General features: G+C 40.3%; 2 protein-coding genes and 1 long non-coding RNA gene across 3 annotated transcripts in view; 1 reads left to right on the forward strand and 2 right to left on the reverse strand.

Annotated features, from left to right (window-relative positions):
- LOC108359611 (uncharacterized) lies at positions 1-20,582 on the reverse strand. The gene is made up of 2 exons (XR_001846960.1): positions 20,534-20,582; positions 1-106 (listed from the first exon to the last, which is right to left on the reverse strand). It is a non-coding gene; the product is annotated as an uncharacterized LOC108359611 (long non-coding RNA).
- LOC108359608 (1-phosphatidylinositol 4,5-bisphosphate phosphodiesterase classes I and II-like) overlaps positions 1-27,580 on the reverse strand; it is a 191,035-nt gene that overhangs the window by 97,496 nt on the left and 65,959 nt on the right. The gene's annotated exons all lie outside the window — the stretch shown is intronic.
- On the forward strand, positions 16,380-27,487 carry LOC108359610 (uncharacterized). Its single transcript, XM_017611535.1, has 2 exons — positions 16,380-16,651; positions 26,350-27,487. Exons 1-2 carry the CDS (start codon positions 16,644-16,646, stop codon positions 26,822-26,824), a joined length of 483 nt encoding a protein of 160 aa, XP_017467024.1. The 5' UTR covers positions 16,380-16,643; the 3' UTR covers positions 26,825-27,487.

The raw sequence follows: 27,580 nt of genomic DNA on the forward strand, positions 1-27,580 counted from the left end.
GCCCCTGGGCAGGCAATGGCAAACCTCCGAGTGTATTTCTGCCATTAAAAATAACTTCGCATAAAAATACCATCGCCGTTCGGGGTCGGCGTAAAACTGTAGGACCCTCCCCCTTTGTGTGACAACACACAAATCGGAGGAGAAGCTCGGCCAAACACTAACACATGTGTAAGCGCCAATCTATTATTATTATTATTATTAATTAAAATTTTGCTATACATTCTCAGTGAAAGAGGATTATTTCGGCTATTTTAAATAAATTTGGTGTTTTCTTTTTAAGATTTACAATGTTTTCCCAGCTAAGTTTTTTTTATTCCCTTTTTTATAAAAATATAATTCATGCTTTAAAATAAGTTCGTATAAATTAATAAAAAAAAGAGCAAACTTCGTCAACAACAAAAAAAAAATTAAACCAATGCGATTTTTCAGAATTTGGTATAAAGTTAGATTTATATGGTTTTGGTTAAATAATGAACCATGTTTTTATAAGAAAAAATTTAGCTGTAAAATCATTGTAAATATTAAAAACAAAACACCATTCAACCAGTACACTTGCACTAGTAATAGAGAAACTTGTCCCAGTTGTTGACATACATTAATTATTACTATTTGTATTATTAACCCCAACGATTGCCCTCCTCTCGCCTATCCGTACGAGGAGCGCAGTCCGCATAACGTACGGAACTTTTTTTTCATCTTTGCGTCGAGTCACGAAAGAAATAAGTTTTTAAGTGTCGAGATCTAAACCTAAGTATTCAGATACAGAAGCAAATTCATCAGCTGATTATTATGTCTTTATGTTAGTAAATCATTTAGTGAGAGAGGATAGTATCGCTTTCTTAATGCTGAAAAGCGAATCTGATATGAGTAAAAATTCCTAAAGGAGTAACGAACATTGCAGTAAGTATTTGCATTTCTCAGCTTGAGTATTCAGAAATATTTCCGCAAAATATTTAGCCAGTATTCGATTTTTTACATATATATTTTTTTAAATTAATAGTTTGGACCTTACTTTTAATAATTATTACAACCAAAGTTTTCATGCAATTTTCATGAAACTTTGTGACTCGTAAAAAAATAATTTTCTACGATAAAAATTTTCATGCAATATTAATGTTTTCTAACTATAAATGTTCCTTTAAATATTTATTGTAATGTTCTCATAAAAATTTGGGTAATATTGGTGGAATGGGGAGTGCAATGGGGTATAGTCGTTGTGTTGGGTATGCAGTTACAGTTGCACGGCTATACTCAACCCCGACTCTTGCGTCCTCGTTCGCGCACTCTGGGCAACCCATGTGCAAGATGCGGTAACCAATCCAAGTGGAGCCTTGGGTCACGGCAGAAAGAGAGGAAGCTTCAGTGGGGCCACTCCGACTTAATCGGTTTGAAGGCTCACTGAAGTCTGCAGCGTCTGTTCACCAGTATGTGCGGCTGCAACCGGGTGGCTGTCTTGAAGCCAGCGGCTCACTATATAAACGTGTTCTCGGTTGCGAAACCACCCCCGTCCCAGCAATGAGCGAAGTACAGCCTCGGATGGACAGCTGCCCTGTAAAAGAGCGCAAATTTAGTGTTGGATTTGTGGTGGGAGAGAGACTCTGTCGCCGAGTACTGTCGTTCACCCCGGTGGACGAGCGTCTAGCCATAATCCGCATCAAAGCGAGATTCTTCAACATCTCGCTCATCTGCGCCCATGCCCCGACGAAAGAGAAGTATGAGGCATCCAAGGATCTCTTCTGTGAGCGCTTGGAGCGCACGTACGAACGCTGCCTCGTCATGATATCAAAATCGTGCTTGGCGACTTCAGTGCCACTAAACATACAGTGGTAGTGAAATTTGAAATGCGCTACCACTAACGATACAGTGGTAGTGAAATTTGGAATGCACTACCACTAAGCATATAGTGGTAGTGAAAATCTCGATATAGTGCAGCGTGTCCAACCCTGTTCACAATACGCCAAATCTTGGAAAAGACCGCGAGAAAGGGATCGACACTCACCACCTATTTGTCGACTTTAAAGCCGCTTTCGGGAGCACTAAAATTAGTTGCCTATACGCCGCTATGTCTGAATTTGGAATCCCGCCAAAACTGATACGGCTGCGTAAAATGACGTTGACCAATACCACCAGCTCCGGTAGAATTGCGAAAGACCTCTCCGAGCCGTTCGCCACCAAACGGTGTTTCGGTCAGGGCGAATCCCTTTCATGTGACTTCTTTAATCTGATGTTGGAGAAGATAATAAGAGCTGCAGAACTGAACCGCTCAGGAACAATTTACTACAAGAGCGTGCAATTGCTGGCTTATGCCGATGACATCGACACCATCGGTAAAAAAAAAACGCGAAGTCTGTTCTGCCTTTTCCAAGTTGGATGGGGAAGCAAACCGAATGGGTCTGGTGGTAAACGAGAACAAGACGAAGTATCTCCTGTCATCAAACAAACAGTCAGCACATTCGCGCCTTGGCACCCACGTCACTGTTGACAGTTATAATTTCGAAAAAGTAGAGAATTTTGTTTACTTGGGAACCAGCATTAACACCGATAATAATGTCAGCATGGAAATCCAACGTAGAATTACTCTTGCCAACAAGTGCTACTTTGGACTGGTAGGCAATTCAGGAGTAAAGCCCTTTCTCGATGTACGAAAACCACACTCTCTAAGTCACTCAACATGCCCGTGCTGGTATATGACGCAGAAGCATGGACAATGACAACATTCCATGAGGCGGCTCTTGTAGTATTCGAAAGAAAGATTCTGCGAAAGATCTACCGACCTTTACGCGTTGGTGATGGCGAATATCGCATACGATTTAACGATGAGCTGTATGAGCTTTACAACGATATAGACATAGTGCAGCGAATTAAAATTCAGCGGCTCCGCTGGCTTGGTCATGTAGTTCGAATGGACACCGACGCTCCAGCTCTGAAAGTATTCAAATCGGAACCCGCTAGTGGTATTAGAGGAAGTGGGGGCCCTCACTGCGATGGAAAGGCCAGGTGGAGAAGGACTTGGCTGCACTTGGCATTTCCAATTGGCGTCAGATGGCACAGAAAAGAAACGACTGGCGTGCTTTGTTGAACTCGGCCAACTCGCTTAGGCGGTTACAGCGCCAAATTAGAAGAAGAATGTTGATACGAATTCACCGTAGGGGCATATGTAACGTATACACCCCGTAGCATCATACGCAGTTATGTAACACGTTTACTCGCACGCCTTAACACTCACGTGATCGGGTACTCTGACCTTACGTAAGTGGTCGGCATAGGTACTAATAAGAAAAAAAGTTCTTCATGTACAACTCTCTACTTTTTTGTGAGTTGGCGAGTTTATGTGGGTACATTTGTGTGTGTATATAGATTTTTGTGTCTGTAAATATGTGTGTTAGATTTTCGTAAATTCAAAAGTTGGTAAAAACAAAACACATATTGATGCAAACAAAACCAATGTTTTGTGATATTGATTCAACACTAAATTGAGATCAATAATAGGGTGATTGACTCGGTTTTTTTAAAAAGGTTTCCATCGTTTTTTTTCTGATATCTATAGGCGGTTTTTGGAAATCTTGATATTTCGAATATCGAATAAACCAAATTTTCTTATCGAACAAACCGGTCATTTTTTATTTCATTCACATCTAGACCTCCCAATAAAAGGTTCGAGTTTTTCGAAGTTTGCAAGGCTTTTTCTAGTTTAAGGGAAACCCCTAAATACATAGTTTTAAAACTATATCTTAGTTTATTTGGGGATGAACCGTATATCATATGTGATTCCAATAAATGAATGTTTGGCGCTACAAGATACAAATGGAGAAATCTATACTTTTAATCCACCTCCCAAGAAGCATTTTTCAGTGGGGCTTGCCATTGTCTGCCGAGGGGCGACCGCTATTTGAAAAAACTTGTTTTGATGTTGGTGGGACCAGAAATTGAACCATAGATCACCCGTGACAGTAGAACTCAAATACGGCACCAAGAGCACTATTCAAAGCTGAAAAAAGTCAGAAAAATTTTAACAAAGTATAAATGTTAAAACAAGACCCAACCTGAGTTTTTCACTGATTTTCATTTGTTTTACTTTTGACCTAAAAAAAACTTTGTACTTATTTTGTTATTTTCTAAATAAAAGCTATCTCTACTGGTAATAGTTTTATTATAATTTTTGGTGAAGACTTCATACCAACTGTATGAAAACTATGTAAATTAAAACCGGTTTATATGGATTTTATTTAATTTCAAAATCGGGAAACGGTTTTTTCAAATTGCAATTTTTGGAACAACTCGAAAACCGGTTTCGGAAAAAGGCGAATAATCGAACACCCTAATCAATAAGGAAGAGATATTAGTAAAATACAAAATAAAAATACATATTTCATTTGAAAATTTTGAATTTAGTTTGACATGCAAACCGATAGTTTTCCACATAATTTGCTTGTATTTACCCATAGGTACAAATGTACCTATGCCGATCACTATCATACTATTTTTTGCAAACACATCCAGATATCATTCCGTCCATTTATTTGGCTCAAACTTCATAAATGGGTTAAAAATACATCAATAAAGGATAACAGGAACGGTGAAGCTCTTGATTGGCCTCTTGCGACTGCAGGCGGGTTTGAAAAAGCGGCATAGGTAGATTTGTATCACATAAGTGTTAATTTAAAAGTCATATTTAGAGCTCGGATTTTTATGCAAATTGAATATGCAAAATGTATGCAACAAATATGGAAGAACTATGCAAAATATATTAAAAAATTGTAAAAATTACATAGTTAGATATTTAAAAAAAATATCTTTATGCAACAATTTAAATAACACCTAGGAAACAAGACCAAAGTCGTTTGCACCAGTGTCCATGTTATCAAGATTTCAGAGAAAATTAAACAAGTTTTGTTAAACGCATATCTTCAAATTTATTAACAACTTGTACTTAGTTAACCCTTTAAACTACTCTAGTAGTATCTGTGGGAAATCATCCGCATTTGCGGCCCCAACATTGCCAAAGTCCCCAACGTCATAGACCAGGAGCGCATTCCGGAGGAGAGTGGGGAGAAAAAGCCAATCCTCTCTTCTTCAGAGTCGGAAGAGGACCAATCTCTTGCAGGGGACGTAGATTGAGAAGCAGTTCGCTGCCAACTACCCTCCAAAGACGGAGTTGGTCCTCTTTTCACAGCCCAGAAGAGGAAGTATCGGGGGGCGAAAGGCAAGCAGCGCAAACCCTCTTCTGTGGCCGAACTCGTCCTGTCGCTGCATTCAGTAAGCGCCCCAGGTCTACGGAGGTTACTCCAGAAGCCAGTGGGACCTTGATGGATGTACCGACATTCAAATCTGCTTGCGAACTTTGCAAGAGAAGGAAACCTGTGGTGACAGACAACAATGGCTGTCCCAATGCCTCTTCGAGTCATAGTGTGGCACGGTACTGGTGTGGCATTGCCCAATTCCGATCATCCAGACAGACCTCTGGCGCCACGAAACGCTTGCCTTAAACCCACGCTATTCCCTCGAAACTACTACTTATGTCTGGAGGTCTGGGTCCCGAGCAACTTATTATGAGCTCGTAACAGGCCCCCTGCTCATTGCCGTAATGGGAGGGCGGGCTTGACTCGGCAGATGACTACTGCGGAAACTAAACGCTGATCCGGGCCGTCATTGCCTCCGGCACTGTAGCGAATGCTCGTTCATAAGAGAGGAATGGAACCATTGTGTTAAAATGCCTCTCCCAAGCCAACTGGGATTGGCTCAAAGCTGCGGAGCAAAGAATTCCGCTCGCAAGAGGAACAGACTTCACAGTTGTGCCAATTATGAATGTGAGATAAAATTATGAATGGGAGAGCGGATTACGTGCCGTGGGAACGTAGTATAATTCGCTTTGCGAAGGTAACTGCAGCGGGATTTAGGCAGGTAAAAGTTCTGAAGAAGGACCAAACCACGAAGCTGCGTTCACTCAAGAGTCCTGATGGCTTTTTAACGGAGCACTCTCTGTTCTTCTAGAGACTCACTTTCGTGGAAATCAGGTGATGGTTTCGTCTTCCACTCCCTCGACTGGTGAGGGAGGGTATGCGAAAACCACAGTGTCAAGGTACAACTGGTTTGTTGCCAGAAATGTGGCTAATGAAGATGCCCTATGATTTTCTATTGAGTCTTTTGACAGTCTCAAATCGCCCGGTCCGAATGGCATCCTACCTATTGTACTTAAAGAAGGTGTTGAGCTTTAGTTGGCGAACTTGCAAAAGACTATCACAGCATCGCTTGCACTTGCCTACATACCACAAAAAAATTAGATTTGTTCTATGCTGTAGCTGGTCATCACTATTGAGGCAGAAGGAGGTCAGTATGTCGCGTGCGGAATTAGCAAGAGCTGCCATCAATGTGACATACTTATAATAATTTATTTACGGGAAATATGCAAAATATACACAAAAATATGCAAATATACAAACAGGCAAAACATGTGAAAATATGCAAAACATAATAGGTCCAAATTAACTCACTTCCTCCTATAATGAGTTTCTACCCAGGTCCGGACTTTCTGTGATGTTAAACAAAAATAATCGCTTACAGAAATAACCAAGCCCTAGTCATATTATTTAAAAGTAATTAAATATTGGCCTTAAAGATTTTTACACGGTATTCCTTATGCACATATAACAATAATAATAATAGATTGGCGCTTACACATATGTTAGTGTTTGGCTGAGCTTCTCCTCCGATTTGTGGTGTTCGCCGTGATGTTGTCACACAAAGGGGAGGGACCTACAGTTTCACGCCGACTCCGAACGGCAATTGTATTTTTATGAGAAGCTATTTTTCATGGCAGAAATACACTCGGAGGTTTGCCATTGCCCGCCGTGGGTCGACCGCTGTTAAGAAAAAACCTTCTTTCTACATTTTTTTGCGATGTTTCTTTGACCACGGCTTGAACTCAGGCGCTGCGGAGTGGAAGCGCGCACTGCTTACCACTACACCACAGCGGCCGCCAATTTATAAACCTTTTATAAAGCTACTTTATTTTTTATGAATAAGGCCAATATATTTCTATATACTGCCATTTTTTTTATTTTAGTTGCACACTCTTGAGACTTCACAGATATGTTGAATTTGGCGCCAACTTCAATTGCTCTAATATGAACATTCTAGTTTAAAGCTTCTCAAAGTTGTTAAAAAAAAAAAACAATTATGGTATTTTCGAGTGACAATTAAAAAATAGTCATTTCGGTACTTTTTCGCTAAACAAACGTTTTAAGGCGAACATTTTTCAAATACTTCATTTATTTTTTATTGTATTTGTTTTTGGAACTCCACTGATTGAAATAAATGCAACAAGAATGCTTTAGAGTTTTTTCTGCCTGGAGAAGGGAGTGATACTAAAAAAAACAACTCGTGAGATTTGCTCATGTATATGAGACATTCTTTTTCATATCGGACACCAAATTTGGTGTCACACATTCAATTGGCTTCTATGGGTTCTATACATGAAATAAGCCCACACGTGTTCGAGGAATTTTTTTTTTGGGTTTTTTCTTTGGAGGTATGATCTGTCAACGTTTGAATTTTTTCGTGATTCTGACTAATCAAGTACTCCTTCAAATCGTTACATCTCGGGCTACCCATCGTAGAGACTTCATCTTAACGTAATTTGAAAGCTAAAGAAACGGGCTCAATATCTCTTTATTGATTTATAGATTGCCCTAAAGATAACTTAGCTATTAACAGTTGAACTGTTTGAAGTTGAAGTTGATTTTGCATAGTGAAGACCAGTAAATTAGGGATTTATAATTAAACCATCATGAAACCTACACCTGCTGTGTCAGAGACTACCACATCACAACTCCACCTCAGTCAAGTGCAATGCTTGCGACGGGTGGAGTCACCTCAGAGTCTGCTCAGGACTACGGACCCATCGGCAGTGGGCCACATCGTTTGTGGCCCCCTGCTGCTCAAACAGAGCAGCCTCCACGGCTAACCCCATTCCACCTGAGCAGCTCAATACAAACACCACATCACCGCAACACAACGACACAATAGACCACACTACAACCACGACAGACCACATAACTGACACAACCCACACGCCGCCGCCAACAACTCCTGGTTCCTCCTACAATCTGCAAGGTATGTCAGACCAGGATATTCCGTAACGTGACATCAGTCAACTGCGACACCTGCCTTGGCTGGTGCCACTTTAGGGCATGTTCAGGTGTGCGCACCACGCGAGATTGGACGAGGAACTTCGAGGGCCCGTGTTGCGCTGCTCGGTCGCGAACCCCAACTGCGACGCCACCCACTACCACCACAGGGCGGCTACTTCCACAGTAGCCCACTCAGCCAATGGCAGCAAGGCCACACACATCCCTCACACCCCGCATAACTAAACGTTTCCCGAACCACATGAAGCTCCTTCAATTTAACTGTAACGGACTTCAGAGCAAGATCGAGGGGATAACCGTCTTTATGGGAAGGCATGGTATATTGATAGCTGCGGTCCAAGAGGCGAAGTTTCACAGCAATTCAACATTATTGCATTATGCCGGGTACAACGTGCACCGTCGAGATCGTGAGCGATGCTGTTGGCTTAGCCTTATCACGCCCCACACCGTGCAGTATCGTCTTATTGAAGCAGACATCGACCGCAGGGATACCACCTTAGAATGTAAGGCATTGCTATCCGGTCAGGCAATGTTGAGCTCGAAATATTTAGCGTGTAGATACCCCCTTTCACTCGCTGCCCGGCAGGATATCACCCTGATATAGGTGCGCTCCTCAGAGGTGAAAACCGTATGGTAGTAGGTGAGTTCAATGCGCACCGCGATAGTTGGAACTCAAGCCTGTCAAACGATCGTAGGGGAACAGACTTGCCTGAGCAGATAGACGATTCGACATTCTGCACAATGAACGACGACGATCCAGGATTATGGGTAGCTGCTTCAGCTCGCCAGATATAACAATAGTAAGCGCTGGTCTGATAAACCAACCGACTTTGCTTCCGCGGAACACCACACCTATATCAACGCTTCTAAAGCTGATTGGAAAGGCTTCGTGGAATTTACTCAGAGCACCTTCGCTGCGCTTCCCACACCAACCGCACGTAAGCTCCGCAGGGTTGTCACTGCTGCTACAGCTCGCGTCGTACCGGCAGGATGCATTACGGACCTCCGTCCAAATTTCCCTGCTGAAGCGGATATTCTAGCCGATAAGCGTGACAACCTTCGTCAGGCTGATCCCGGAAATCCCGGTATTAGGGATCTCAACGCGGAGATTCGGCAGCTTGTGAACGTACATAAGCGGAAAATTGGTAAGAGCATCTGAAGACTTTCAACTTCACCTCTGGAGAGAGTAAGCTTTGGTCAACCGTGAGGTCACTGTCCAATTCGACGAAGCACGACAACAGGGTCGAAATGTCTTTCGGCGACCATGCTTCGTCGGACCCGGAGCGATGCGCGAGCTATTTTTTTCGCCGGAAATTCATACTGCGTCCTCCGGCGGACAAAGCAAAGCGTCGAGTGACCAGAAGGCTGCAACAACTTGTCCCCCCCCCCTTGCTTTCACTTGCGGTGAAGTACAGGTGGCCATCGGGAAGGCGAACGCCTCCAGAGTCATGGGTCCCGACGGAATATGCATGCTGATGCTGAAAAATTTGGGTCCTGCGGGAGTAGCGTACCTAACGGAGGTCCTCAATTTGTCAATGGCCACTCTCATCATCTCAGATATCTGGAAGGTGGGGAGAGTGGTCCCACTGCTCGAACCGGGGAAACCAGCCAACAAAGCAGAATCGTATCGGCCGATAACACTCCTTTCCCCGGTAGCGAAGACGCTAGAGGCCTCGCTGCTCCCGTATTTCACGAACCACCTGACCCCAGCGAAGCATCAACATGGTTTCCGTAAAGTGCATAGTACAACAACAGCACTTAACGCCACAAACACTCAGATAACACGTGGCCTTAACCGCAACCGTCCCTGTGAGAGAACTATTCTAGTAGCGTTGGACCTGTTAATGGCGTTTGACACCGTCAGCCACTCCACGCTACTAGAAGATATAGAGGCTTCCTCTCTCCCACAGAGGCTCAAACGCTGGTCGGCGAATTATCTGAGTGGTCGACACACGTCGGTAATGATTAGAGACAAATCGAGCATACCCAGAAAAATAAAACAGGGGGTTCCACAGGGTGATGTCCTTTCCCCGCTACTGTTTAACTTTTATATTTCAAAGCTCCCTCAACCACCAGAGGAAGTCTCGATAGTCTCTTACGCCGACGATTGCTCGATCATGGCGACTGGGAATGGAATTGATGGCTTGTGTTCGAAAGTAAACGGTATCTCTCCGAGATTTCTCGCTCCTTCACTGCAAGGCACCTAACCCTCTCCCCTACGAAATCCTCAGCGACCTTGTTCACCACCTGGACGAAGGAGGTCAGGCTACCGCTGGGAATTCACGTCGATGATACACCAATTCCGACGGTGAATAACCCCAAAATACTCAGAGTAACCATCGACAGTCTACTCTCCTTCTCTGCGCACGCAAGCGCTATTGTCAACAAAGTACAGAGCCGCAACAAGGTCCTCAAGTCGCTAGCCGACAGTACTTGGGGCAAAGTCAAAGAAAAGTTGTGGAACAAATATTGTTAACGAAGCGATATTCTGCCGAAATCCGCGATAAAATCTGCGTTTTGCTACTTTTAGTCCTGCAATTGCCACGCCCATTTCTAGGGGTTTGTCGCCTTAAAGAAAAATCTTGCCATACAAATATTATATCTGGATATGTATTCTATTGGAATGCGCAATAAAATTTTACTTTTTGCAAAAACCCGATGTTTAACACCTTACCAAATATATCTTAACATAAGTTTTCGAAAAAATTACAAATAATTGGACAAAATAAACCATTTCATCATAAAGAAAAATATTTTAAAAATAGTTGTTGAAAAACCCCTATTTTTTTGAACCACGTTTTGTATAGAGAATTAAACAGTAATTACGATGGTATAATTTAAAATCCCTAATTTACTGGTCTTCACTATGCAAATCAACTACAAAAAGTTCAACTGTTAATAGATAAGTTAGCTGTAGGACAATCTTATATACAGAAGTGAAAAGCCCGTTTCTTTAGCTTTAAAACAACGATTAAGTCTCTGCGATGAGCAGAACCCGAGATATAACGATTTGAAGAAGTACATGATTAGTCAGAATCACGAAAAAATTTAAACTTTGACAGATCATATCTCCAAAGAAAAAAAAGAAGAAAAAAATTGCTCGAACACGGGTGAGCTTATTTCATGTATAGATTCCACACAAAAAAATTTAAGCGAATCGGAGACATGACGTAATTTTTTTTACGAAATCCATCCGACTTAAAAAGGAAAACGAATGACGATTTCGTTTGTCCGAAAAAAATGTTCTTTCGTGGTGCAAAATATCTTTGATGTTATACTCAACCCTGTAAAAGTGCATGTTTTCCCTACTTATCCTTGTCAGGCTCATGCATTGCATTATATTGTCGTTTTAAGCAACATTCTGCTTTTTAGGGCAACCATCTCCCCTGAAAAAACTTCAAATGGCAGAGGATGAGCTTTTTTTGCCTTATTGGAGTGCAATATTGTATGAAACGAACACAGAATTTTCCTCTTCAATTAACTCTTCAGAAGAATTGGTGTCGCTGTATGGGATGGTGCGCCTTTAGTCAAGCTCTGCAACAACCAAGTAGTTTAACATTATAAACATTTATTATATTTTTATCCTTTTGATTAAAAATCTCAATGTACCACAAATATATGTATATACAAATTGAAGAGTCTTTACGCCAAAAAGGAGCGAACAAACTCAGAGTTGCTATCAATTCATTTAGAGTTAGCGGAGCGCATACCAGTCGACTGTTTAATGGAGCTTTTTGATCAAATGAAAACACGCATAGGAAATGCCATGGAGAAGAAGTACATGAATGTGAAAGGGAAACTCGAAAAGTTACAAACGAATCAAAAAGGAGTGAATAACCAACAGAGGGAGAAACATGTTCGTCAATCTTACAGAAGTTCCCATCAAAAAAGAAGAAGCGCACATTTTAGAAAAAGGATTTAAACATAATATCCAGAATTATAATAAGAAAGAGGAGATCGAGCAGACAATTATAGATATGGAAATGTATATCTTTGTTGCAGAAAGAGGAACATGAACTCACTAGACTAGGGCTGCCAGACGTCCTTGTTTTCCAGGATTTTTCCTGATTTAAACAAATTGTACTGGTGTCCTGGTCCACACTTAAATTGTCCTGGATTCTTAATGTAGGTCAACGAAGACACCCAACTAATTTTTAGCATATTTTTGCTCTGAAAAAAGGTAAAGCTTTTTGTCATTAGTAACATGTTGAGCACTATTTGGTGAGTTTATCTTTTTTCTGTTTAGTTTATTCGGTTAAAATCTAATTTTGCACCTTCCGGCAAATGCCAAAAAAGTGCAAGTTTCTAAACAGGTACACGACTGGAGGGTAACACATAATACGCCGTAGATAATTTCAGGAGCTAAAATCTCTTCCGAAAGGCATTTCTGAAAGTTATTTCTTTCTACTTCTTTTTTTGTACGGTGTGGCACAAATTGAACTGCTTTTTTATAAATTGTTGTTGCTTTGCTAGCCGGCAATTACAAGTACCTGATGAAGATCTTGCAGAAGCGATGAGCTTAGCCGACGACGCTTTAAAGGAATTTGAAGAAATGCGACAAGATGCAGAAAAAACTTTCATTTGCTTTTCGAACACGTAGAAGAAGTATGCACCAACCTAGGTACAGAAATCAAAGTACCGCGATACAGCAGTCGCCAAAAGAATTGCTTTAATGTGAAAACCGGAGACGCCGAGGCATACTATCGCATTGCTTTTTACATTCCCTTCCTTGATACATATATTGCTCATTTGAAAAGCCGGTTCCTAAACCATAAATCAGTTTTAAATAATTTTAGTGTTTTGTTTCCAAAGTATGATTTTAACGGAAAAAAAACTGAAGAATTGTTTGCTTTCTGTGAAAAAGTAATCGACTGCTCGAAACAAAACTTTCTTCTGGAGGTAAAAATGTGGGAAAACGAGTTTCACACGAACATATTCGAAATGCTCTCGAAGCATTACAAGTAGCTAATAGAACGTCTTTTGGGAATGTTTTTAAGATCTTACGTATATTGGCACTTTTGCCCGTTTCAATAGCCACACCTGAACGAAGCTTTTCATGCCTGAAAAGAATTAAAACCTACTTGAGAAACACAACATGTCAAGAAAGGCTCAATGGTTTAGCATCTATGAATATTCACAAAGATATAAATTTTTCAGTTGACGAAGTTCTAGAAGAATTTTTCAAAAAACCACGAAAAATTTGAAAATTCTTCGTTTCATTGATTTATAGGTAAAAAGAAAAATTTAATGTGTTTAAAGTTATCAAAATGATTTATTAATAAAGCGAAAAATTTAATATATGATTTTAAAAATTCGTGTTTTGAAACTTTATTACGCATACTTTCTTCTAAAGAACCTTTTTTCTAGACCCATATTAGTGAAATATTATTCTTTGACTTGAGGGGGTTTAACCGGATTTATTGTTAATTGGCTGGGCAAAGTAAAATAAGAATGAAAGTTAAAGGTTGTAAATGAAGGAAAAAAGTTTGGGATTTGTTTTTGTGTAGCAAAACTGTAATCAAAAGATGTAAGAAATGTCAACGAAAACTCTAACAACCGGTGTGAACAGCATTCGGCCCACATGCCCAAAACTCTTTTTAAAAGTGTTTTCGTTGTCGGTCAGAACATGGTATAAAGTGAGACACAACTAAAGACCATTTGGTCAACATTTTTGTCGTTAACGTTACAGTCGCACATATATTTCTGAAACGTTGTACAAAAACCGAAAGGTTTTCATTTATTCTGATAACCAACCTCAAAAGCTACACTTTATAAACAGACACTTGTTTCCTATCTTATGTTGTTTTAAAGATAAATACGGTTTTAAGTGGTCTTTAACGTAACATTTTTTGGAAGTCAGTTATATATAGCGTCACTCATACGGAAAACTTGGCGATTCCTATAAAGTTAATAATTAAACTAAAGTATTTTAGTAATGATCAAGGATCAAAGAAACTATAAAAATATTAAATTTTGGAAAATACACGTTGATGACAAATCTATAAACCGAAATCAATTTGATCGAATGCGAGACACAAGAGAAATGAACACGCGCCGCACACATTGGTTGTCAATCGTCACTTGTTTCTATATACTTTAGATGTACATATATGTGGTCATAAGCAATAACCGCCTAAGTCGACTTAAGAAAGAATTGAGTTATATATGCTATAGTTTTCTGCAACTACTATTCCATGTGTACGTGAAACTGCCATCTTGTAACCTAGGCTATTTAAAAAGTTATAGATTAAAATATTTTGGTTTCCCATAAGGTTAACAACATTACAATCGAAATCTTTGAAGCGTTTTTTCTTGAATTCAGGTTCTTCGAATTAGGCGTGTCGGAGACATGAGCGCAGATCTCACCGATCGTTAATTACTTTTGTTCTTTATGCAATGGGTCTTAAACCATGTATATGAAAACTTTGAAATGTAAACCCATTGTAACTTTCGAAATTTGAACCTACTCATTATAACTTAATCTATTGTAACGTAATGGTTTTTGCTTATTATATACTGCGGTACGGGGTGGCCTAAGGCGGGTTTGCAAGAGTATTATTCATTCGCTTTCGAACCGCCGAAGAGACCGCCTCGTTTATTTTGGGACGTTTTTCACGCCAATGGCACACACGTACTCGCAAAGTAGTTTGAATTTACCTTGAATTACCAATTGAATTTATCTAATAAACCTTGTAAAGTTATTGCATTCCACAAAGGAAACATTTTTGTGTAATCCGTTAATTAACTTTGCACACCACTACTTCAGGCTAGCTCTGAACATGGTCCTATCGATCAGTGTTGCCACAAAATCTTTTTATTTTTTACCAAAATCACCGGAAAAAGTTACCAAATTCAACAAAAAATTACCAAACTTATTTTATATGCAGAACTGTACAAACATACATATCGATGCCTTTCTGCACCAAAAAGAAAATTTCTAAAAAAATTTCGCTTACGTTATTTTGGCAGTTAGGGCTCGATATGTCTGTACATATGTATATCCGAAGATACCAAGCTTTTCAGGCAATAAGCGCCCCATTAACTTAAAATTTTTATGAGGGTTTGTTGAATTTTTAAAATATTGAACAAAGTTTGAAATTAGAATTTTTTGGAGTTCTGTTAAAGAAAGAAAAATATTTTTATATTATATTTTTATAACCAAAATAAAATTACAAAAAAATAACATGTTAAAATTATCAAAATATGGTGCGGTTATAATTTTTCGACCACTGTATGTAAACAAGTGACAAGAAAATATATCAAAAATTCAACGCTTGAAGCTTTCGACTCACACATAGACAGAGTGAAGCCCCCCGCTGAATGCCTCAGGTTTTTGAACGAGAACACACATATTTACATAGAATTCTACTCATATATATGGTTGCCGGGTACACCGGAAAATTGATGGTAATTGAAAAGCTGTCGAACTGACGGGGAAAGGTAGGACCACCCAAAAACCTTCCAGGAAAGGACACGGTGGATATACTTAGCAATAGCCACATTCACGCGGTTTGTTAAAGAATACACCATTCTAGTAGCCAAGGAACGCTGGAACATCTTTCGCCTTGCGAAACTTTCAGGATGACCTGGTATTTCTATAAAAGGAAACGCTTACGGGCCATTTAATAATGTGGAATCAGAACCAATATTGACCTATTTGACATGTAAGACCTAATCGAAAAAGTTACCAAATTGAAAAATAAATTGCCAAATTACCAAACTTTATAAATAAAGAAAAAAATTACCAATTTTGGTTAAAAATTACCAAAGCGGTAACGCTGCTATCGATCCGCAAAAGGATTGGCAACCCCGAAAAAAAGTGTTTGCGCGCACTGAGCACACCCCTCGCTAACTACTACTTCAAACTTTTCGCTCAAATCAGTTGAGTTTAAAACGTTGAATAAGCAAGGCGGTCAGCGGTCGCGTTCGGGCGTATATTTACAAGCGGTTGAAAGAGTGAAAAAAATAAAACTTCTAACTAAGTGCTCAAAGTGGCAGCAGCGACATTAGTAGCAGTCGGAAAAAAACTATTAACACAAAGAAAAAAACAAAACTTCTAACTAAAGGCGAAAAACTGCTTACAGTGCCAGCAGCTACATTAGCAGCGAAACCTGCGCCTCAACCCCACATAAAAAAAAAAATAATAATAATAAATAGCGGTGAGTTACAAAAAAGTGAACAAATAAAAACTACCAAATACATATAAACGTCGTCCGAAACGCAAAACAAAAAAAAAAACACAATATAAACTAAAAACTCTAAACAAAATCTAAAAATAACGGTGAGAGCAGCATATCTGCGCCACACAAAAAACCACATCCCCGCTATACCCAGACGAGAAAAGGAAGTTAAAGCAGGATCGGTGCCTCCACCCTAGTGCCGAAATACGCAAGCAGCAGGGTCCCGCAGGCAGCATCGCTCACACCAGTCACAGGAAATCAGCGGAGGAGGGTACAGGCGACAAAAAAAAAACACACAGGTGGTACAAAATCAGGAATGCCAAAGTAAGTCTGACCAACATTTAATAATACTCATCCATATAGCACATTAGCGGATTTTTCATGCCATTATCAAACAGTTTAAATTATTCGTTTACCAACGGTACAGGATTTACCGTTTTTCTCTAATATACATGGAAACCGCTATTTGTCACCCACAGTTTGATAAAATCCGCTCTAGTGTACTCTCACATATATACATATATAAAACAAACTTACATGTTACATACATACGTGCATAAATACTTCCCGCTCAATATCTTCATTCTCACTGGGTAAGCATATCTCGAAACTTCCTGTTAGGGCAGCGTAAAAATTCCCCGCTATTGCACATTTGTAATACGCGTATATGTATGTACACATAATCAGCTCTCACCTAGCTCCCTTTTGCAAAATCGTGAGTTCAAACGTATTTATATACATACTAGCTTATACCCGCGGGTTTCACCCCACGCTTTTATACAAATATGAAAAATAATTTAATGATGTTAGATTTTATTTCTGGGCCCATTTCGTTATAGCTCGTTATTTTTTAAGCGAGCTAAGGTATTTAGGCCGTTTAAAGCTATGAAATTACAAAATCTCGTCTGCGCGCTAGACATACGAAAGATATCAATCCCTCTATGTTTACCTTAAAATGTTTCCAGGTATACGACGCGTGAACGTGTAACCTTCTTGGAGGTGCCACGGCGAGTTCTAATATTTCCAACACAAATTTAGTAACCTGGCCTTGATAAAATACCACTTCTCATTACTGTAGCAAATGCCTCAAGAGAGCTTTAGATTATAAGGCCGAACCCGGCTCTCCCTTTTCCATTTAATGAAATTTATTCTGTCAGTACGGCACTTATAAAATAAATCTCCATAACAAATTTAAAATACTTCGAGAGATTTTCTATCCTTCCAGAGATATGTATTAAGAAGTTTTTAGTATGTATGGGAGGCGACATGCCTCCTTTTTTAATAACTCAAATTTTTTCCATGAGCAATTGACACATATTGTATACACAACTCCATACCAAGTTCCAGTATTCTTCCACAAAAGCTTTCAGGGATATGAGGCAAGAAAAAGTAAATTTGTACTGGAAGTGCCACGCCCCTTTTTCTTATAACCCTAATCTTCTTCCATGAATTTAGAATTGATTTTACATACCCCAGTACCAAGTCCCAGTACTCTACCATGAACACCTCTAGAGACGAACAGTATAAAACAGTAAATTTGTACGAGAGGAACCATGTCCCCTTTTTGAATAACGCAAATTTTTCTCCATGAGCATGGAATTAATTTTGTATATGTACACATCTCGGTGCCATGTTCCAGTCCTCTGCAATAAACACCTCCAGAGATATGCAGCATAGAAAAATCAATTTGCATGGGAGTTGCCACACCACCTTTTCCAATAACTCTCATTTTTCTCCATGAGTATGGTATTAGTTTCACATACGTACATACATATGTATTTCCATACCAAGCTTGAGTGCTTTACCCCAAACATTTGAAGAGATATGCAATATGAAACTTTCAGTCAGTATGGGAGGTGCTACGCCTCTTTTCCAAAAACGTCCATTTCCAAAAACGTCCATTTTCTCCATTTCACACAGTGTTGGCAAACTGTTAATCTGATTAACGATTAAAATGTTAATCGCGTTTGACGATTAAAATTAATTAGTCGTAATCAACTGTACGATTAATGATAACATTTTTTTAATCGTTAATCGCTGGCTGCGATTACGTTTAATTAATTTAAAACATTAATCGTTAATCCAATTAAAAATAAAATCTGATTAATTTGTCTAGTTTGTCCGAGTTTGAAACCAAACACCAGTTATAGTAATTATTTTGTGTTTTACGCTTATAAAAAGCACATAATATAAAAAAATTATAATTATTGTTATTAGTAATACATAAACTGGGAACTTTTACAAACCTAGTTTGTAAAACGTTTGTTGGTATATATCTTAATGAAAATGCACACCAAATTGCTTAGATTGATGAGGAAACCCGACTTAGCCATACCGGATTAACTTGCTTTGTGTGCACAGGGAAATTCCAGCATAACTTAATTAATCACCAAACCTACTTGATCAAATTAAGAGTTAATGATTAAAAATTAATTTTTTAATCGCGGTTACGATTAACTGTTTAGTCGGATTAAAATTAATCATGATTAACTGTAATCAGATTGAATTTAATCGAATTAACTAACTAATTAAAACATCAATCGATTAATGCCAACATTGATTTCACATACATATCACTATACCAAGTTTCAGTTCTCTCCCACAAATACTTCCAGAGATATGTATGTAATATGAAAATTCCAATTTGTATGGGAGGGGCCTTGAGTTATCGGACTTACTTTCAGTCTAAGACCATCCTTCCGAAATCCGTAGTCAGTGTACTAAATTTCGTCCTGATCGGAAACCCGGTTAAGGAAGTAGCCTATTTTTCAATCCAGGTCATAAACCATCTTTGAGCAAAATTTCATTTTCAAACAGGTGGCAATTCTTAAAAAAGTAGCCTATTTTCCAGTCTAGGTCATAAGCTATCTGTGTGCAAACTTTCATGCAAATCAGTTCAGTCATTTACNGGAAAACCGGTTAAGGAAGTAGCCTATTTTTCAATCCAGGTCATAAACCATCTTTGAGCAAAATTTCATTTTCAAACAGGTGGCAATTCTTAAAAAAGTAGCCTACTTTCCAATCTAGGTCATAAGCTATCTGTATGGAAACTTTCATGCAAATCAGTTAAGTAATTTACGCGTATTAATTTAGTTAAACTTTTCTAATACGTGACAGCTCTTAAAATAGTAGCCTATTTCCCAACATAGGTCATAAGCTATCTCTGTGCGAAATGTCATGCAAATCTGTTCAGTCCTTTCCGCGTATTAATTTAATTAAAACTTTTTTAACAGGTGGCAACTCTTCCAAAAAATTAGCCTATTTTCCACTGTAGGTCATTAGCTATCTGCCTGCAAAATTTCAGGCAAATCCATTCAGTCGGTTCCGCGTACTAATTTAATGAAACTTTTTTAACAGGTGGCAACTCTTAAGAAAAGTAGCCTATTTTCCAACCTAGGTCATAAGCTATCTGTGTGCAAATTTTCATGCAAATCCATTCAGTCGTTCCCACATATTAAATAAATTAAACTTTTTTAACAGGTGGCAACTCTTAAAAAAAGCAGCCTATTAACCAATCTGACCCTTAGGCTATCTGCCTACAAAATTTCATACAAATCCGTTCAGTCGTTTCCGCGTGATGATTGCCCAAACATCCAAACATACAAACTTTGACATTTATAATATTAGTAAGAGTAAGATATACATAAAACCGCTAACTTAAAAAAGTACATGCGAAGAGTTATATGTACATACGTATATGTACATGTAAACATACACCTTTTGCATCTTTGGTCAGAACCTTTTCCCGCCTCTTTATCGCCAGCAATTATTTTACTTATACATTTGTATAGACAAATCCCATTTACATTAGTATATGCAACTTGTGCTCATCGCAATACTTAAAAACAAAAAAACTTAACAAATAAATTCAGAAAATTCCAATTCTACAAATAAGAGCCACCCTATTAATCAAACGTCCATTTGTACGCATATCTACATATGCTAACATAAGATAAACCCTGCCCTCAAAAAGCGAGCAACTCATCTCTTAATAATATAATTATAGATTGGCGCTTACACATATGTTAGTGTTTGGCCGAGTCTCCTCTGGTCAAAGCAACATCGCAAAAAATATAGAAAAAAGGTTTTTTCTTAACAGCGGTCGTCCCTCGGCAGGCAATGGCAAACCTCCGAGTATATTTCTGCCATGAAAAACAGCTTCTCATAAAAATTCCATCGCCGTTCGGAGTCGGCGTAAAACTGTACGTCCCTCCGCTTTGTGTGACAACATCAAGGCGCACGCCACAAATCGGAGGAGAAGCTCGGCCAAACTCATCTTTTAGGAAGACGCAAAAGAACACACATACGTACATATATATATCGCAGGATAGGATATATATATATATATATAAAAAAGTGTACATGTACGTATGTACATACACATATTCACAGTCGCAGATAATTAGCGCTGATCGACCGGGGGTGAAAAACAACACCACTTTGCTTCGTTCTGGAAGCAAAATATTTATTAACGCTGGAATACATATATACATACATACATACATGCATACATACTGTTACTGTACTCAGACAGCACAGTAGGACAAGCGCGCAAATACCTCGCATACAATACAGTGGGTCAAAACTCAGCAAATATTAAAATTTTAGTATAAATTATTGATTTAAAATCCCTAATACTACAACGCAATGACTGACGAAAAACAAGATAGACCAACAGGTCTACAGGCCCCACAGGGCATAAGAACACGGTCGAGATCCCAAGCCGAGGAAGAGGAACTGATCCACATTCACAAAAAGTTCCTCTTTGAAGTCTCAAAACTTGAAAAATTCTGCACAAGGTGGTGGAATGTCCGCGAAAGTGACCACACGGAAGCAGGTCTGAAGACGTATCGGGGAGAACTGGATAAACTTGTGGACATAGTGAACCAGGCAAACGAAGCAGCGCAATTAAGTGGAATAGATGAGAAAACAAGAATAGCATGCGAAGCGAAGTATGACACCTGCATCGACTCGTCCATGAGCACCAGATTGCGGATAAATGAACTAATTAGCAATCTTTCAACAGAATCAGCCAGTGGAAACAACCCACCAGATCCAGAATCGCGGATGTCGACCGCTCCCCAGAATTACCTCAAGGTGCCTGCATGCGACACCGAAATCTTCTATGGAAGATTCGAAGATTGGCCATCGTTCCGGGACTTATTTACAGCGATATACATAGCACACCCAAAATTGTCTCAAGCTCAGAAACTCTACCACCTTAGACAAAAAACTCGCGGGAAGGCAGCCCTTATTATAAAAAATTACGCGTTAAACGACCAAAACTTTGAATTGGCGTGGGACGCATTAAAATCACGTTACGAGAATCGCAGGATTCTCGTTGATATCCAAATTAAAACTCTATTTAGCATCCAACCCCTAAATTCGGAAAATGGTGAAAAGATCCAAGAGATCCAAACCATTATTAACAATTGCCTCTCAGTATTGAATGCAAACGGCGTTGCCACAGAAAGTTGGGACCCGATGTTAATATACCTCTGTTCCTCAAAGCTCCTAGACGAAACACTCAGCAATCTCTAGACCCCAGAAAAGAACTGCCTCTTTGGTCAGAAATGGACAAATTTTTGGCATACCTGGTATGAAGTTGTAGAGCGGCTTGGTACGTACAGGCCGAATAAACCTAACCATAAGCCCATTCAGAATCACACTCCCAGGTCGTCAACTCCCGCTAATCACTCCTTCGGCTACAAGAACAAAACCCGTGCATTCCATACGCAGTAAATGAGGCAGGTATCTTGTAGGCTCTGTAACTCAAACCACTCGATGATGAGCTGCGTCAAATTTAGGGAACTCTCCGTCCAAGATCGTAATAAGTTTATTAAGGACAACAATTATTGTAGGAACTGTCTGGCATTCTCGCATACAGAAGGTGAATGCGGAAGTAACTTCACATGCGTGTATTGCCAGAAACGCCACCATTCACTCCTACATTATGAGTCTAAGCCACAATCATCAAATTCTGGTGCTCGGCAAAGGATAAGCCAGGCATAGGCGTCGCCTCAAGCGAATTGCGACCCTGACAAACACTCAACCTCCATGCAAACCCCAAAAAACGCAGGCCCCTCGAGAACACAAGCCAAAATGACAAGGTATTTTCACATTTTGCTAGTAGTAGGGCGAAAACTTTGCTCCCCACCGCAATTGTACCCGTTTTACATCAAGGTGAAACGTTTCCAGTTCGAGCGTTAATAGATAAAGGATCCCAAAAAACCTTTGTATCGTCCCGCATCCAAAAGCTGCTGGGTCTACCATCAAACAACACAAAATATGAGATTTTGGGTATGGGTGAACGGGTAGTCCAAAACGCTAACAAAACCTGCACGATGACAATTTGCTCACCGGACTTGCAGGTACAAATCGCAACTCAAGCGATAATAACAAGGTTACCCTATTATTGCCCTTATTCAAGGTGACCTGTACAGACCTAAAAGAGTACTCCTCGCTCAATTTGGCAGATCCAAATTGTTTTGCACTGGCCCGCATAGATATGGTGATAGGAAGCGATTTGATACCCAAAATATTCATCCAAGGACTACAAAGTTATGTCGCTGGAAGCTTAATAGCTCAAAATACAATCTTTGGGTGGATATTAAGCGGACCTGTGGTCGAACAAATCGCTACGTTCTCTACTCAGGTATCAGAAACTCCAGATGATTCCCTCAACGAACTCTTATAAAAGTTTTGGGAACAGGAAGAAGTCATTCAAGCCCTCACTTTGACAGAGGAGAATAAGTACTGCGAAGAACTATACAAGAGAACCACCACCCGGAGAGAAGATGGACGCTACGAAGTCAAGCTATGGTAGCTTAAGGATTTCCCGCAAAATATAGCCTTAGGTCATACTCGGTTGGCAGCACAACAACAGTATATCAGCATGGACCAGAGTTAAGAACCCAGTACTCAAACGACTTGGAAGATTATGTGACTATGGATCACATGACACGAACTTCACCCCTAGAAATTATTAAAAACGGAATATACTTCTCATTCTATTTGCCCCACCATGCTGTCTTAAAACCCGACAGCAAGTCGACAAAGGTGCGAGTGGTCTTCAACGCCTCTAAAATATCGCACTCCGGGAATTCACTAAACGACGTACTCCACACAGGTCCCACTCTACAGAACGATTTAATGGTAATAATTCTCCAATTTCGACTCTATAAGTTCGTTTTTAATGGCGACATTGAGAAAATGTACCGCCAAATCCTCGTCTCTAAGGAAGACCAAGACTTTCAACGGCTCCTCTTTCACAGATCTCCACAGTCGCCACTCGAAGACTTTAAATTAAAAGTGGTGACCGTCGGCGTGAACTGCGCACCGTACTTAGCCATCAGAACGTTGCAGCAATTAGCCGAAGACTGTAAAAGTGAATTTCTTCTCTCTTACAACGCCTTGTTACCAGAAACATATGTAGATGATATTCTGTCAGGCGGCCACGACATACAATCCACCCACGAAAAAATGACCCAAGTAATCGAAGCGCTTAAGTCCGCAGGTTTCCCGCTGAAAAAAATAACAGCTAACCATCCCAAAATATTGGAATCAATTCCCGATTCGGAGCTTCTTCACGCGGACTTCCTCAAATTCCAAGACACTAGCTCCACAAAGACGCTTGGAATAAGGTGGAACGCCCTGACAGATTCATTTTCGTATACGTATGACCCCAGATCCGACACAAACTCAACGACCAAACGACAAATATTATCGGCGGTAGCGAAATTGTTCGACCCGACAGGGTGGCTATCGCCCATAATGATACTAGCCAAAATTCTTCTCCAACAACTCTGGATGGAGGGAACGGACTGGGACGAACATGTAAAACCTGTATCATTCAACAAATGGAACGCCTTTCGCGAAGCTCCCTTAGCAATTAGTGAGATAAGCATCCCCCGGTGAGTACGATTCTCGCCCGCGAAGGCCATTCAATTACATTGATTTTCGAATTCAACATAGCGAAACCTCCTTTTCGTCATACTTGCTTGCCGCAAAAAGCAAAGTCGCTCCACTACAAACTGTCAGCCTCCCTCGTGTAGAACTTTGTGGAGCAGTCTTGCTCTCCAAACTCGTGAAACAACTGCGCGCCTAACTGGACCACCCCACGAACTAACCCTTTGATCAGATTCTTCCATAGTACTGGCGTGGTTAGAAAAGCCGCCGCACACGTGGAAGACATACGTAGCCAACCGAATTTCTCAAATACTTCAGAATGTCAGCAATGCCAAGTGGAGACATGTTTCAAGCGCAAACAACCCTGCAAATTTAGGAACCCGCGGATGTCGACCGCAAAATTTAGTAGGCTGCTCATTGTGGTGGAACGGCCCGGAATGGCTGCCTCAGCCCTCCAAGTAGAAATGTACTACACTGCGGAAAATGACGATCTCCTCGAACGGTTCTCCTCATATTCAAGAGCACTTCGAGTTCTTGCATTCATGCTACGATTTATTAATAAATCTCGTAAACAGCCAATTCCTTCCACCCTCATTTTAACGCAGGAAGAGATAAATATGGCTAAAGTTCGTCTCATCAAGAATGCTCAATACAAGTACTATGGAGAAACCATCGCCACATTGAAGGCCGCGAAACCCATCAGTAAAAAGAGTTCTTTACTTTCTCTCAACCCGATCTTAGACAAAGCAGGCGTGATGCGAGTGAATGGCCGTCTCGCGTATGCTGCACTCAGCTACAGAACGGCATCCTATCATAATCCCAGACAACTCTAGATTGTGCTCTCTTTTGCTTGATTTCATTCACCAAACATTCCTTCATGCCGAAAAGCAACTTATGATTCGTATAGTCCAACAGGAGTTTTATATCCCACGTTTAAGGCAAAAGGTCAAAAATGCATTTTTCACTGTAAAACGTGTACGATTTACAAACAACAAAGGAAATCTCAGATAATGGTCGCCCTGCCTCCAGAACGCTCAACATACTCTCTACCGTTTCATACCACTGGTCTTTACTTCGCTGGCCCGTTTATGGTGAAAACGTCGGTCCTGCGAACAGCCTCACACACAAAGGCATATGTGTGCGGGTTTGTATGTTTTTCAACAAAAGCCATTCACCTCGAAGTGTGTTCTGATTTGACCACTGGGGCTTTTAAGGCGGCCTTTGCTCGATTTGTCGTCCGCTGTGGTATTCCACACAAAATCATGTCTGGCAACGGCAAAACATTTGTTGGAGCCCAGGGATCAATTCAAAGAGAATTTTCCCTCTTTCTCAACGAAGTCACTTCGGATGTGGCGGAAAAGTACGCTGTCCATGGGCTATCATGACAGTTTATACCTCCCTACGCTCCCCATATGGGTGGCCTGTGGGAAGCAGCCTTAAAAGCTTCAAGACACATTTCACCAAGGTCGCTGGGAGTCAAAAATTCACCTTTGAAGCCTTCAACACCCTCCTTGTGCGAATTGAAGCGGTTCTTAACTCGCGACCACTCTCACCTATGCCCCAGGATCCCAATGACGTATCGACGTATCGGCGTTAACTCCAGGCCACTTCTTACGCGGCGCTCCACTCCTGTCAATACCAAAACCGAATGTAGGAAACCAATCCCTAATAAATAAGTGGCACATGCTTAAAGTTCTCCACCACCAGTTCAGTTCGCGATGGAAAAACGAGTACCTGAAAGAATTACATAAAAGGCACAAATGGAAACATCCGCAAGTTACCATAAACGAGGGGGATTTAGTAGTCGTGAGGGATGATCTTTTACCTCCGAACGAATGGCGACTGGGACGCGTTGTGAAACTGCATCCGGGTCCCGACCAGAACGTTCGTGTAGCAGAAGTTCAAACTCAGGCAGGGACAATCACGCGCAATATTAGGAAATTATGCCTACTACCCCCTATGTAGCTTTGGGGTATCGTTACCCTGTCCAAAATCATTTTATACTCTTACTATTATGTGTTCAACTCATCTCACCAACTCATATGTTTATAAACGTACCCTTAAACTAGGCGCAAACCCACGAGTCTAATACCACTTACGATTTTTCTCTGCAGATCATCCAAGGAAACGATTGAGCTCAACAAGCGTCGTCTCTGCTGCCGCGTCCACTCCTCGCGGTACTGTCATGCCTTCAAGGCTATGACTCCGGCTGAAAGATATGAGTCTGCGCGCGTACATAAGTACTGCGTAAACTGTTTGGCGACATCCCATGTTACGGGCGCCTGTCACTCACCTGCCAGCTGCCATCGCTGCGGAAAAGCCCACCACACGCTGTTGCATCGAGCATCATTCTCATCGCCAGGTCGTAGTCGGCGAGAAGTGAATCGGAAGAAAACCGTGGCTAGTCGACGGGCGATTCGAAAGCCGAAGGGCAGAGTGCAGAGTCGGACTTCTACCCAGCAACGCATACGGGAGTTGTTCAAGCGGGCTATGCTTACGCTCCAAAGTCTACAACAGCTGCTACGTATTCCAGCGTACCAGGCCGGCCGCCATGTCGGAGACGTGAGCGCAGATCTCACCGATCGTTAAATACTTTTGTTCTTCATGCAATGGTTCTTAAACCATGTATATGAAAACTTTGGAATGTAAACCCATTGTAACTTTAGAAATTTGAACTTACTCATTGTAACTTAATCTATTGTAACCTAATGGTTTTTGCTTATTATATACTGCGGTACGGGGTGGCCTAAGGCGGGTGTGCAAGAGTATTTTTCATTCGCTTGTGTATTCATTCACATCTTGTGTATTCTGTTAATTAACTTTGCACACCACTACTTCAGGCTAGCTCTGAACAAGGCGATTATTGCTTAACGGTTGACGGGTGAGTCAAAGAAATATTTTTCTTCATTCGTTCCTCGTACCCAAAGTTGTAACCATGTACATATCCTTTATTTTATGTCGTCTGCTTTCCTGAAGTATGTACTACATTAATGTTATTTGCTCCAATTACTGTGCCTACTGAGAAACTCTGTGGGACAAGAGAGGCTACGTAGGTTGGATATTCTGCCTATTGAAAATTCTGTGGCTCTATCTTTAAACTTTGATGATGTTATAGATTCTTTTGCGGAACAGAAAGCTCGGAGAAAAGAATTTTATTAATAAATTTTAAGATTTTGTCCAAAATTTCATAAAATTCCCCGCCTATATATATCTCCTTATTTACAAACAAAGAAAGTTATGTCTTTTGATACATTGCTGGTCTTTCCGTTTATTTTATTAATATGGATGTATGTATTCATAAACCAAATCAAACGTTTACAAAGTTAGTTAACAAATAAAGAATAC

Source organism: Rhagoletis zephyria, unplaced genomic scaffold (genome assembly GCF_001687245.7).
Source record: "Rhagoletis zephyria isolate East Lansing unplaced genomic scaffold, Rhagoletis_zephyria_1.1 Rzeph_scaffold_00420, whole genome shotgun sequence".
Taxonomy (NCBI): Eukaryota; Metazoa; Arthropoda; class Insecta; order Diptera; family Tephritidae; genus Rhagoletis; species Rhagoletis zephyria.